The sequence below is a fragment of the Danio rerio genome, chromosome 13 (genome assembly GCF_052040795.2).
Source record: "Danio rerio strain M-AB ecotype USA chromosome 13, GRCz13ab, whole genome shotgun sequence".
Taxonomy (NCBI): Eukaryota; Metazoa; Chordata; class Actinopteri; order Cypriniformes; family Danionidae; genus Danio; species Danio rerio.
Window position 1 is genome coordinate 2,867,501 of NC_141033.1, and position 15,000 is coordinate 2,882,500.

Sequence of the window (15,000 nt, forward strand, 5' to 3'; positions counted from 1 at the left end):
TGTTCTGTTGTTTTTTGGCAGCGGCTGCAGCAGAGTCCTCCGACTGAGCCAGACGTCGCAGCACATCGGCCAGCGCAGCCTTCATGACGGTCAGCTCATCCTCCTGCTGCTGAACCCGCAGCTCCAAAGACGACAGCCGGTCCTGCACGTCTGAGGCGCTCGCTGCAGATATACTGTCATCTGCAAACACACAGATTTACATTAGATTAGATTACATTTAGTCATTTAGCAGACTATATTACATATTATATTCACACACTTATAAGAAAACGCTAAAACAAAAACCGCTAAATTCGATAATTCCTAATAATAACTCCTGTACAGCAGTCCCACAACATTCTGACACTCGATGACTGTCGAATACCCTGTCCGAAAAGTCTCGTGGCTGGGAATGATTTGTTTACAGTGTCTGCTATAATGGTACTGTTGTTTTGGGTGTATTTACATAGATGAATATGGCCACAGTAAATGCACAGTGTAGTTACGATCTTTTTGCCATATTATATCGTTGTTATAACATAATATGTCCTCAGTGATTTGCTATAGATAAATACCAAGAATAAAGCAACTGGAGCAGTCGCAATTATCGATCTCGTATGAAGTGAGATTTGTTATTGTGCCGTTTTATTTCTTAGGGGTAAAATTGAAGCCTTTCTCCTTCACACTCTGTTTCAGGGGCCAAAAGGAAGGGGAAGAGGTAAAAATGGAACTGGGATTGGGCCTAAGTGTTGACAGAATCTTCATTTCTGGGTGAACTACTTCTTTAGTGTTTGTGTGAACTCTTCCAGTAAGTGCAGCAGTGTTGTTGGAGCTGCAGTACATTAGAGTACATTAGCATCGGGTTTGGGACGGGGCACTGGATGGTGCCGAACGCTGCCAGGCATTACTGTGGTCAGGACTTTGATTGCTGGACTGGTTCCCTCATCGAGGAGGCCCAGCGTTCTGAGCTGCGGTTAGAGAGATTAAGGGGCATCAAGTACAATATAACAGCTCAAACTCTCACACAGCAACACATCTCTGATCCAAGCTTGAAACCAGACCATAGGACGTTTTTACACCCCTTATAAATCACTGGAAGTGCTCACACTCGCACCCACACACACACACACAATGAGAGCAAACAAAACATGTGAGTGCAAATACGAGAAGCCCAATTTACCACAGCACACATCCAGAGCTAGAAAAATGCTCGCATTCCAGCCGTTGCTTTAAAGATAACGAAGCCTCAGTTTTAAGGTCAGGAATGTCCTGGCAAACACAGACAGACTCTCTCACACACAGACACACTTGTTCCTATATCCCAGTAGGGACTCTCATAGACGTAATGATGCTTCTACTATACAAACAGTATATTCTAGCGATGCCACGGTTCTCAATAAAATATTGAAACATTCTGTACGACCTACAACGTTCAATACGCGTTTGTGAATTGCGGTTTTCTCGGTTTTGCGTTTAAATAATTTATGTGCATTTTATATCTCCCCGAATTGACTGTGTGTGCCTGTAAGTCTATGAGAGGAGATGAGGAAACTCCTCCCCGTAAATATCCAATCAATATGCTCTAAAGTAAGGGGGCGCTTGACCATCATTCCACACTTTAACATAGCAAGCAGCGGTGAAGTGAGGCTGAGGCAACAGTACGAGAAAGCACCGGCGTCTTTCAAATCTGCGGTGTGAGGACATTTCGTTTTTGCCGTTAACTATAATGCCAATAAAACAAAACGGTGAACCAAAAATAACTGAGTGCAAGCATTGTTTTACATGTATAACCATGACTGTACATTTGCAGCGCATCACCCAGCAATATCCCTGTCTGAAGGCAGGAGAGCAGAGAAGCTAATAAAGTCCTCCAAATAGCAACAATCCCTCGCTGAATCCTTCAAGCAAACATACCCAACTGGTTCCAAGAGACACACAAGAATAACAAAGGCAGTGCGGGTGTTATTGCTGACGATTTGCAGCCATTTTCGGTGATTGGAGATGTGTGCTTTTGTCATCTTATAAAAGCACTCGATCCGCGTTACAGACTACAGTCTCGCATTTTTCAGCACCGAGATAATTAGGATGGTTTATTTATGTTTACTGAAGTACAAATATGTTTATCTGAAATGGCCAATTCATCATTTTAAATGCTTCACATTAAGGGTGTCACGATCCTTCAAATCCCCGATTCGATTACATTTTCGATTCTAAAGGCACGATTCGATTCGATTTTCGATTAAGAATAATTAATTAATTAATGACCAATTAATTATTTGTAGCCTACCGTTTAAACTACCTGACCTGCATGGTCTTTGTTTTACCCATAAACAAATCATACAGTAAATGAATAAAGGCAAGATACACACACAATTACCACCTGTCAATCACTTTTTTTCTGCGGGACTCGTGAATAGGCAGTGATCTGTGTCGTTATAATGGCGTCGGTAAAAAAGACGCACAACCAACAGGAACCAACCAACAGTATCTGCGTTGTTCGCTAAAATGACTAAGTACAAGTGAGTGAAAGATTGAAGCAGTCCTCTGACTGCCTGGACCTGCTGTCTCGAGCGCATGGCTGTGTGTGCGTCTGTGTCTGTGTGGTCACGTGATGTGCATTTTCAGAGGTAGAGGAAGGAGGGCTGCTCAGAAATGCTACACGCCACTGTGGATGTGGATCGTTGTCGTTCTAAAATGCCATTTAAAAACAAAGACAGTGTAAACAGGGCCTGAGTGTGTACCTTTTCGCGAGCGGATTTGCAACGGGGGCGGGCGGAGGATCGCGATGCCAGTGTTGTCTATCGGACGAACCGTACGTAATACATACATAGCAGAGCTTGCAAAACTGTGTTTTTTTTTTGTCGACAACACGAACGTTGTCAACATAACTCACTGAAAATCCAAAATGCTTACACACCGGCGACTTCATTGAAAGAGGAGAGGGTTTAAGCTCTGTCGACGGGTCTCCTGATTTTGCAGTTTAACAAGCACTTCAACAAGCCTGTTTTTTTCCCCGCTTGGCAAGCCAAGCTAACGTGACATGGGGGCGTGGCAGCATCGACGATTCTATTTTTTGATTTGATAATCGAAATTGAGCATAAATTTCGATCAATTTCGATTAAAAATCTAAATCGTGACACCCCTAATTCACATGTATGTTTATTTTCAAAGTGTAGGATTTTATGTGTTCCCCAGTTTGTACATGGGCTACCAGCAGCTGTGAGATTTCAGTGTTCATTTTTTTAAACAATAAACAAGGAACTAGTGTACTTTTCTTGGCTTTTAAGTAAAACAAAATGAGTATTGCAATAAATCGTTTTTATTTTTTTCTCCTTAACTTCTTACCGTTCCTTTTTCCTATAGAATAAAACAATAACAAAAACAAGTGTCAAGCCATGAGAACCGAACTGAAAATCGTGTTAAAAAACCGAGGTAAGTATTGAACCGTGGGCTAACTGTATTGTTAAATCCCAAGTATATTCTATATGCTTATTTCACGCATTTGCCATTTAAAAAAAAACGAAAGTGAGGCTGGGGTGGGAAGAAACCCGAAAGTGTAGGATCAGCACTGTAAACATTGCAACAACATGCTGTGGACTACAAACCTCCAGCTGTTGCCGCGATTTCAGAATACAGAGGTGGTGTAAACATCAATTTAATATCATTCAGTAAGGGGGCCTGACACCAAATTGCAGACCTGAATTTCGAATGCAAACATTGCGAATTCAGTGTGCAGCCCTACTTAATAACTGACCATGAAAACTAAAAAGCAAAGATCAAGGCAAGCAGGAAGTAGTCAATAAACACAAAGCCTGGAGGTCTTGAAACGGCGCAATATTTCATTGGCTTTCTCTGCCCGCGGTTTCCTCCCAGTCTGCAGGTCTTTCCTCTCCAAGCGTCTTATCTCAGAGGCCCGCGGAAACACGGAGAGGGCAAACGTTTAAAACACAATGCGTTTCTTTCAGAGGAAACTGCTTTGGGAGGTTGTTCGATACTGGCAGAGCGTACGGAAAAATAAAAAACCAGAGAAAGACAGGGGAGGGGCTGGAAGGTGGCGGAGTATCCCCAGGTAACCTCCAGAATGGCGTGCACCAAAGAAAAACTGCAGATAAATGAACTTTGCTTCACATTTCTGCACATAATTCCTCACAGGCTAAGAGGAAGGAAGGCCTATGCACATGTCATATTTCACAATAGCTCGTCACATTCCTATGATTTCTCCCCCCATTCCTTCTGCACGTACACACACCTCTGACCAAACACACATTAGAGCTCAGAGTAAGACTCGTTTGCAGTGTAATATAAATAACCAATTTCTAATAGCGGATTTCTTTTATCTTTGTTATGATGACGGCACATAATATTTGACTAGATATTCCTCAAGATACTAGTATTCAGCTTAAAGTGACATTTAAAGTCTTAACTGGGTTATTTGGGCAAGTTATAGTTATCAGGCAAGTCATTGTATAACAGTGGTGTTTTCTGTAGGCAATAAAAAATATTGCTTAAGGGGCTAATAATATTACCTTAATGTAAAAAAACAAATAAAAACTGCTTTTATTCTAGCCGAAATAAAACAAATAAGACTTTCTGCAGAAGAAAGAATATGATAGGAAATACTGTGAAAAATTCCTGAATCTGTTCAACATCATTTGGGAAATATTTGCAACGAAAATTCACAGGAGGGCAAATCATTTTGGCTTTAATATTTATGACATGCTAGCATGTAGGCTAAAACAAAGGTATGAACAAGAAATGCAACCTGTGTCTTTTATTTTTCTCCCATAAAGAAACAGTGGCAATTTATCCACTGGCCACTGGGGGCTTGCTCCAGATACAAGCAAATCCTCATAGACGTCCATGTTAAAATGCCAAACTTTACAGCAGAAAAAAGGTGTTTACAGCCTGATACAAAAAAAAAAAAAAAGGTTTGGTACAAATAGCTAATATTACCCTTCATGACAACTGTGAGGGAGTTAATTGTTTTATTACTCGCTACTTTTATAGAACAGACTCCAGCTTTGTTTGTATGCTAATGCTACATACTGTACATGAAGCAACCGAAAAAGCTAAACGCAGCTGAACTTAACTAGGTTAATTAGGTAAATGATTGTATAACAGTGGTTGTTCTATAGACAATCGAAAAACAAATATAACTTAAGTGGGCTAATAATATTGACCTTAAAATGTTTGTTTTTTTTTAATTAAAACTGCTTTTATTCTAGCCGAAATAAAACCAATAAGACTTTCTCCAGAAGAACAAATATTATAGGAAATACTGTAAAAAATTCCTGAATCTGTTAAACATCAATTAAGAAATATTGAAAACAAAAATTCACAGGAGGGCTGATTATTTTGCTTACAACTGTATGATATGCTAGCACGTAGGCAACAGTATGAACAAGAAATGCTTGATTTAGCAACTTGTGTTTCCTTAGTATATGAAATACATCATTTAAAGTATATCAATAGTCATTACAATGCATTTTAAATTATATAAATTCAAACCAAGCGGCAACCTCCTATCGTGAAGCTATACAGAATTAACTGCAATTCATCGACTGGCCACTGGGAGCTTGCTACAGATACAAGCAAATCTTCTAAGACTTTTATGCTAAAACTTCCAACTTTACAGCAGAAAAAAATGCATTTACAGCCTGATACAAAAATGATTTTGGTTTAAATAGCTAAAATTACCCTTCATGAAAACTGAGGGGGTGAATTATTTTATAACTCGCTACATTTATAAGAGACTCCAGCTCTGTATGTATGCTAATGCTACATACATGAAGCAACCAAAAAAGCTGAACCCAGAGCGGAAAATAAACAATAATGGCTGGAAAAATGACTATAGCCAATCAGGATGAGAATATCTGCGAAGGTTTTCGCTAATTCATAGTGTTCGCTCATTCTTTTTTGTTCTCCAACCAAGAAACTAAAAGCTATAGGAAACACTGTGAAAAATTCCCTGTTCTGTTAAACATCATAAATAAATATATATATATATGTATATATATATATATATATATATATATATATATATATATATATATATATATATATATATATATATTCATTTATATTCATTTATATCAAATATTTGAAAGATTAACTTTGTTTTCATCTGAATCTAATATTAGGAAAAGGAGCTCCTGTGCTCAGACCAAAACACAACACGCACACCAATGTGGTCCCAAATCTGTGGCAGGACAATCCCATGGCATGCGGCCAGACTGCACGCTCGAAAGACTTGTTTTTAAGTGTGCTTCAATTTGACTGGAGGCCTATGGAGGAAGTGCTCAGAGAGAGATGGCAGATTTACAGTCCGGAAAAAGACAATCAGCCGCATTCAGGATTGAACACACACACATACACACACACACACACTCTGCAAAATATAGCATATCAGCACAAATATCACACAGTGTGCTTCAGCAATAGACACGTCGCAGGATCTGCAATGTTTGGACTTGCTGTTCAGAACTTGTGTGATTTGTGAAACATTATTGCAAAGTTTAGCCATAATAGAGTCAAAGATTTTTACTTGGATGCGTTGTTAAGCCCTACGATTGTAAGATTTAAAGCGAATTCAGGCACAAGAAATTGTAAAGTTTTGCAGTTTTACAAAGATTAATTTTGTTTATATAATGAAGACGGATTATTTTTGATTTGATAATTAAATTTCTGTACTTCAATGTTGTTAGATTCCAACGAAAACCGTAAAGCGCTGTTTATTTCATTTTTAATTATATTTGTTCTGTTTTTATCTGTGCTTTCATTTGTTGAAGTTTTGGAATATTTTATGCAGATCCTAAAAAAATCATCACAATCAATGTAAAATTATAAATTATTTCCAAACAGCTATTGAAGTCATTTTCATTCATTCATTCATTTTCTTGTTGGCTTAGTCCCTTAGTCCCAATTAACAGTTGTTGTTTTTTTATTATCTGTGACTATGTGAGCATTTCAATCCAGTTCAACGCATTTGTGCACAAGCAAATCTAATGTTGGTAGCTTTAACAAAAACAAACTCTATTTAACTATTTATACAATTAAGTATCATTTTAAATATTTTATTTCTGTACTGTTTGACTCTGGAAAACCTCAAAGCATTATTTTCATTTTATTTGTGTTTTTGTTCTGTTCAAAAAATTTTATTTTATCTATATGTACTTCAAAATAAAATAAATAAATAAATAAATAAACAAATAAATAAATAAATTAATTAATTAAATTAAATTTAATAAAACACATAAAATAAAAAACTGAAATTAATAAAATAAATAAAGTAAATAAATAAAATTAATACAATTAATAAAATTAATAAAATAAATAAATAAAATAAAATAAAATAAAATAAAATAAAGCAAAATAAATAAATAAATAATTAAAATAAAATAGAATAAATGAAAATAATAAAATAAAATAAAGAAATAAAATTAAAGAAATAAATGAAATTAACAAAATAAAATAAATAAAATAAAATAAATAATAAAAATAAATACATTTTTAAAATGAATGAATATATGAATCACCCCAACCAATCCAAAAATCCCAAACTCTTTCCAAACAGCCCTTCTCAAGTCATCTGGGGAAATTGTAATCATACCGCAACACATAAACAATATCGCAAGTTTAAGTTTTTCCCAATACCCTGCAGCCCTTACACACACAAACCCAGTGTTCATGAGCACGGACTGCTGCGTCTTGTTAATGTTCACTATTTGCAGCACTTACTCATAACAGATGGATCACCTGTCATGGTGTTTCACAGTGCTCTTCCTGACTACCAGATAAGGATTAGACTGGTCACATACTGAACTGCTCTGGATTTGACCCAGGAGAAAAATCATTAAGTCATGGTGTCAGGCTTAGAGCATCGTTAAAACACTCGACACACTCGTACAGCTCATGACTGCACAAGTCTGAACTAGTTTATTTAATTCCCCTATACCGCATGTGTTTGGACTGTGGGGTAAACTGGAGCACCCGGAGGAAACTCATGCCAACACAAGGAGAACATGCAAACTCCACACAGAAATATCAACTGAACCAGCCGGGATTCAAACCAGTGCGCTTCTTGCTATGAGGTGACAGTGCTTACTTCCTAATAGTATTACAAAAAGAACTGTGGTGAAATGATACAAAACAACAACAACAAAACAGTGTAGTGTGCTAACTAGGGTATTCATTAAAACAACTCTCAGTAGTACCTGAAAACACTAACAATAGATTAATTATACTAGGGTAAATGGTGAACATGTGACTGAAAAAGGCGGGAAAGCCACAACAAAAGGAAGCTGCGAGGCCTTGTGGTCCAGTCCGAGTCATTTGCAGACTTGACATCATACAGGAAGTGACCTCACCTCACCTCGTTGGTGCTATATGTTGACACTTTCCTCTACAGCCTGACACAAAAATGATTTTGATGTTTATAGCTAATAATCTCCTGAGGGGGTGAGTTGTTTTATAACTCGCTTCAATTATAAATGAGACTTCAGCTATGTTTGTATGCTAATGCTAAATAGAGGCCGACAATTACAGTCACAGAGCGCATCTCCAGACGGCCTCAGGAGACTCCATCACTGCTGCATGTATGCAAAATCAGACATGAAGAAGGCAGCATGTCTAGACACGGAGGAACACACACACACACACACACACGCACGCACGCACGCACGCACGCACACGCTCAACACACACACGCTCAACAACATACACATGCACACACATACTCAACACATGGATATGCTCAACACACACACACGCTCACCACACATGCAACACACACATACACACGATTAACCCACACACAAATGCTGTCAACACACGTTCAACACTCATACATGCTCAACACACACACACACACACACACACACACACACACACACACACACACACACACACGCTTAATAAACACACGCTCAACAACATGCACACGCACACACACACACACAACACATGCACATGCTCAACACACGCTCACCACACATGCAACACACACATACACACGATTAACCCACACACAAATGCTGTCAACACACGTTCAACACTCATACACACTCAACACACACACACACACGCCTAATAAACACACGCTCAACAACTAGCACACGCACACACACACACACACACACACAAGTACATGCTCAACACACACACACGCTCACCACACATGCAACACACACATACACACACGCCTAATAAACACACGCTCAACAACACGCACACACACACACACACACACACACACAAACACATGTACATGCTCAACACACACAGACGCTCACCACACATGCAACACACACATACACACACGCCTAATAAACACATGCTCAACAACACGCACACACACAACACATGCACACGCGCATGCTCAACACAAGCACAAACACACGATTAACACACGCACACATGCTGACACACACACACACACGTGCCCTTAACACACACACACGCTCAACACAGAAACACACACACACATGCATGCTCAATACATACACGCATGCTCAACACACATGCATGCTCAACATACACGCTCATGCTCAACACACACACACTCAACACATGCTCAACACACACACACACACACACACACACACACACACACACACACACACACACACACACGATTAACACACATACTCCACACACACACACACACACACACACAACACTCATACACGCTCAACACATGCATACGCTTAATACACACACACTCAACAACATACACACGCACACACATATTCAACACATGCACACATGCATGCTCAACACACACACACACAACACATGCTCAACACACACACACACTCAACACACACACAGCAGTCAACACATGCATACGCTTAATACACACACACTCAACAACATACACACACACACACACATACTAAACACATGCATACACGCATGCTCAACACACACACACTCAACACATGCTCAACACACACACACACACACACACGATTAACACACATACTCAACACACACACACAGCGGTTAACACATGCATACGCTTAATACACACACACACTCAACAACATACACACGCACACACATACTCAACACATGCATACACGCATGCTCATCACACACACACACCCTTAATACACACGCATGCTCAACACACACACATGCTCAAAAACACCCAAGCGCTCAATACAGAAACAGAAACACTCACACACGCTCACAGAAACACACACACATGCTCGACACACAGATTAATTAAAGAAGCACACTCACAACACACACACACATGCTCAACAACCACACACACACATCACAGAAACACACACGCTCAACACACACTCGGTCAACAAAGACACACACACTCTCAACATGCATGCTCATCATATAAAGCACACATGCAGTCGACAAACACACACACACACATCCATCACAGAAACACACTCACAACACACATGTACATCAGCATTCAGACGTGAGCACAGGTCTGTGCAGGGGGAATGCTGAAATGTGTGTCAGCGCGAGCACTAATTACTGCGCGGTGGATTCCAGCGGCGTCTGTTTAGACGTGCGGTGACATGTTTGTGTAAAGACATTAGGTTGCGCATTCGGGCCAAATATGCGCGAGATATGAGCTCCGCTGATAGATGAGGAGGATTATCAGACAGAGAACGCCACATCCGCTCCACTAAACCCCGACACTGATTAACCCTGCCTTACTTCATCACTAAACATCACCTGATTCGATATCACTAAACTGCTTAACACACATCACCACTACACCGGCCTCAGATCTAGATATGACTATCAGCACTGACACATATCTGTAACAGTGGTGAAACACCCTAAGTTTCATGTGTGTCAAGTGAAACTCGAAGAATAAAAGGTACTAAAATTTCCCTGAGGTGGTAAAACTATGCATAATAATATATTGATTCTACGTTTTAGTGGCTTATGCCCAGTTCAGACGGCGTGATTTTCAAAGTAGTCGTGTCACAGATGTTTTCACACTGCTTGACTATCTGGCTTGCGTTTCGTCGCTGCTTTGTTTACACTGCATGATGGATCGGCGACAGGGACTTTCACATTGCATGACTTTACTATAGGAAGAATCGCCGACAACTTCATCCAAACTACGTCTCACAGCCAAAAACATGCGTTCTCTGCCCTCGCGGTCTCCTGAATTCGTTTTTCTGAGGACACCTGGCAAGACCGGTCTCCACAAGAACGCAAATCTGTTCTCTGCGTTCTTGGAATTGAGAAACAGCCATACTTCATTAAACACATTTAAAAAAAAAAAAAAAAAAAAATATATATATATATATATATATATATATATATATATATATATATATATATATATATATATATATAGTTAAAGTCAGAATTATTAGCCCCCTGTTTATTTTTCCCCCTAATTTCTGTGTAGCGGAGAGAAGATTATTTTAACACATTTCTGCACATAATAGTTTTAATAACTCATTTCTAATAACTGATTTATTTTATTTTTACCATGATGAAAGTAAATAATATTTTACTAGAGTATTCTAGACACTTCTGTGCAGCTTAAAGTGAAATTTAGGTTTAACTAGGTAATTAGATTTACTAGGCAGGTTAGGGTAATTAGGCAAGTTATTGTATAACGATGGTTTGTTCTGTAGATTTTACGGGATAAAAAGAATTATTCGCCCCCCTTGAATTTTTTTTCTTTTTTTAATATTTCCCAAATTATATTTACCAGAGCAATGAAATGTTCCCAGTATGTCTGATAATATTTTTTCTTCTGGAGAAAGTCTTATTTGTTTTATTTCGGCTAGAATTAATTTTTAGACCATTTTTAAGGTCAAAATTATTAGCCCATTTAGGCTAAATTTCTTTTTCAATAGTCTACAGAACAAACCATCATTATACAATAACTCGCCTAATTATCCTAACCTGCCTAGTTAACCTAATTAACCTAGTTAAGCCTTTATATGTCACTTTAAGCTGTATAGAAGTGTCTTGAAAAATATCCAGTGAAATATTATGTGCTGTCATCATGGCAAAGATAAAATAAATCAGTTATTAGAGATGAGTTATTAAAACTATTATGATTAGAAATGTTCTTCTCTCCAATAAACAGAAATTGGGGAAAAAATAAACAGGGGCAATAATAATAATAATAATAATAATAATAATAATATATGTTGTATTTACGTTTCATATCATCCGCTATTTATAATTATTATCATTTTTATAATTATTATGATTAGATTATTGAATCTTTTTAACAATAGATTTAAGAATATTACTATTTATTTTTTCTTGTTATTTACCACTTTATTTTAATCTACCAACATTACTAAAGCAGAAAGTTTTAATAGTCAAGAACAGCAACATTTAAACTGAATATCTGATCTCTTTATAATAAAATAAACAGAATTGTTAAAGAGTCTCTTAAACTTGAATAATAATGTTACAAAGTGTGTGCAATGGTCAAGCGTGAAAACTGAACATTCATTCATTCATTCATTCATTTTCTTTTCAGCTTAGTCCCTTTATTAATCTGGGATCGCCACAGCAGAATGAACCGCCAACTTATCCAGCATATGCTTTAAGCAGCGGATGCCCTTCTAGCCACAACCCATCACTGGGAAACACACATACACACTCATCCACACACACACACATACAATACGGGTAATTTGGCCAACCCAATTCACCTGTAGCGCATGTGTTTGGACTGTGGGGGAAACCGGGGCACACAGAGGAAACCCACGCCAACACGGGGAGAACATGCAAACTCCATACAGAAATGCCTAATGACATACAAACATATACAAACACACATACAAGCATAGATTTACACATACATATATGTGTGTGTTTCTGTGGCCAAAAACCACCAGTAGTTTTTTTTTGGCTCAAGCAAACCTCATCAGAAGGTGATTTCCTCTTGTTTCACATAATTGTGCGGCTTGTAAAGTCATTCATTTCTCTGCAGAATAAGTGGAAGACGTGCTTTCTATTCACATGTTCACAAGGTTAGGATGTCTATTGCACAATTTCAAAATAACCTCTGACCACTAGATAAACACATCACACACACACACAAACACACGGTGGATGTCTATCTGTAAGAGCTGAATGAGATTTTCTCTAAACACGCATCCGTTTCAGCACTGAACACGATCATTTGCATGTTTTTTCCTGTGTTACTCAGTCAGCCACAGCAGATTAAATTTATCACAGATAAATCAGGGAAATCAGACAATCAACTCAACTGTGTCCTCCTCGGTTGTAAAAACAAACATCACCAGTATAGTACTCAGAATAAAATAATGAGAGAATAGTTCCTAGCAATATTGACCAATAAAACTGCCACTTTTGATCTCCTGTCTGTTGTAGTACACGGTGTAACTACAGAAGAGTGGAGCTTTAACTAGGAAGATTATTAAAACTCTTAGATAATGTTTTGATTGAGATGCTAATGGTCTAATCCGATTCAATGATCTATACTAAGCTAAGCTACAAGTGCGTTTACCAGGCAAAAAAATTGGCTGAATGAATAAAAAAAGGTAAAACTCAATAGTTTAACTTTAGGAAATCGTACAGTGAGTTTTTTTTAAAGGGGGAGGTGTTATTTTAACAAAGATATTTGTAAAATCCCCATTGAAAAAATGAATGGAAAAATACTTGTAGAACCAAGGCACTTTAATTTGCATATAATATATAATAATTTGTATATCTGCAATAATTTCAACATATTGTGCAGCCTTATAACCAGTAACAGCAGAACAAAAGTCTAAACAACCAATAACGACAGTCTATATATATGGACTATCCACATTTAAAACAGAAAGTCAAGTAAATGAAAAAGTATAATGTGGCAATATCTATCCATCTATACCCACTAATTTATCCATCCATCCATCTATCCATCCATCCATCCATCCATCCATCCATCCATCCATCCATCCATTGATCTATTGATCTATCCATCTATCTAACCATCCATACATCCAATCCATCTATCCATCTATCTATCAATCAACTTATCCATCCATCCATCCATCCACCTATCTACCCATTAACTTATCTATCCATCCACCTATGTATCCACCAATCCATTGATCTATCCATCTATCTAACATCCATCCTTCCAACTATCCATCTATCCACATATCCACCCATCCATCCACCTATCTTTCAATCTACTCATCTAACCGTCCATCCATCCATCCATCCATCCATCCATCCATCCATCCATCCATCCAACTATTCATCCATTCATTCATCTATCCACCCATCCATCCATGCACATATCTATCAATCCACTTATCAAACTATCCATCCATCCATCCATCCATCCATCCATCCAACTTTTCATCCATCCATCCATCTATCAATCTATCCATCCATTCATTCATTCATCCATCCAGCCACCTGTCTAATCATCCATCCATCCATCCATCCATCCATCCACCTATTCATATATCTATTCATTCATCCATCCATCCATCCATCCATACCTCCATCCTTCTATCTATTAATATATCCATCCATCCATCCATCCAACTATTCATCCATCCATCTGTCTATCTATCAATCTATCCATTATTTCATCCATCCATCCAGCCACCTGTCTAACCATCCATCCATCTAACCAACCATCCATCCAATTATCCATCCATCCATCCATCCACCCATCCACCTATTCATAAATCTATTCATTCATCCATCCATACCTCCATCCTTCTATCAATTAGTTTATCTATTCATCCATCCATCCATCTATTCATCAATCTACATATAAATGAGCCTCATGTTTTTTTGTAAAGATATTCTTATGAATATGCAAAATAAACTACCATAAAGTGATATTAGAGAGAGAGAAAGCTGACCTTTGGTAGTGTAAATGTTACACAACTGTCATGCAACATTCTTGACTGGAAAAAAAAGTATATCTCTCTTTTGTACCAAACAGAACAGGGTAAATGCCGAGCTAGTGTTTCTCACATACTGATAAACCTGTTCTTGTGAACTTTTTGCCATTTTATACGGTTCCTTTTA

At 38.0% G+C, this 15,000-nt stretch overlaps 2 protein-coding genes across 3 annotated transcripts in view; one reads left to right on the forward strand and one right to left on the reverse strand.

The window, feature by feature from the left end:
• Window positions 1–15,000, forward strand: part of arfgef3 (ARFGEF family member 3) — a 973,876-nt gene that overhangs the window by 499,380 nt on the left and 459,496 nt on the right. The window lies entirely within an intron of this gene.
• The window catches only part of eml4 (EMAP like 4), a 110,349-nt gene that overhangs the window by 53,052 nt on the left and 42,297 nt on the right, over window positions 1–15,000 (reverse strand). For both annotated transcript variants that reach the window (NM_001442703.1, NM_001442702.1), the window contains 1 exon segment: window positions 1–180. This exon segment is cut by the window's left edge and continues 6 nt beyond it. In NM_001442703.1, the coding sequence (NP_001429632.1) occupies window positions 1–180 (180 nt within the window).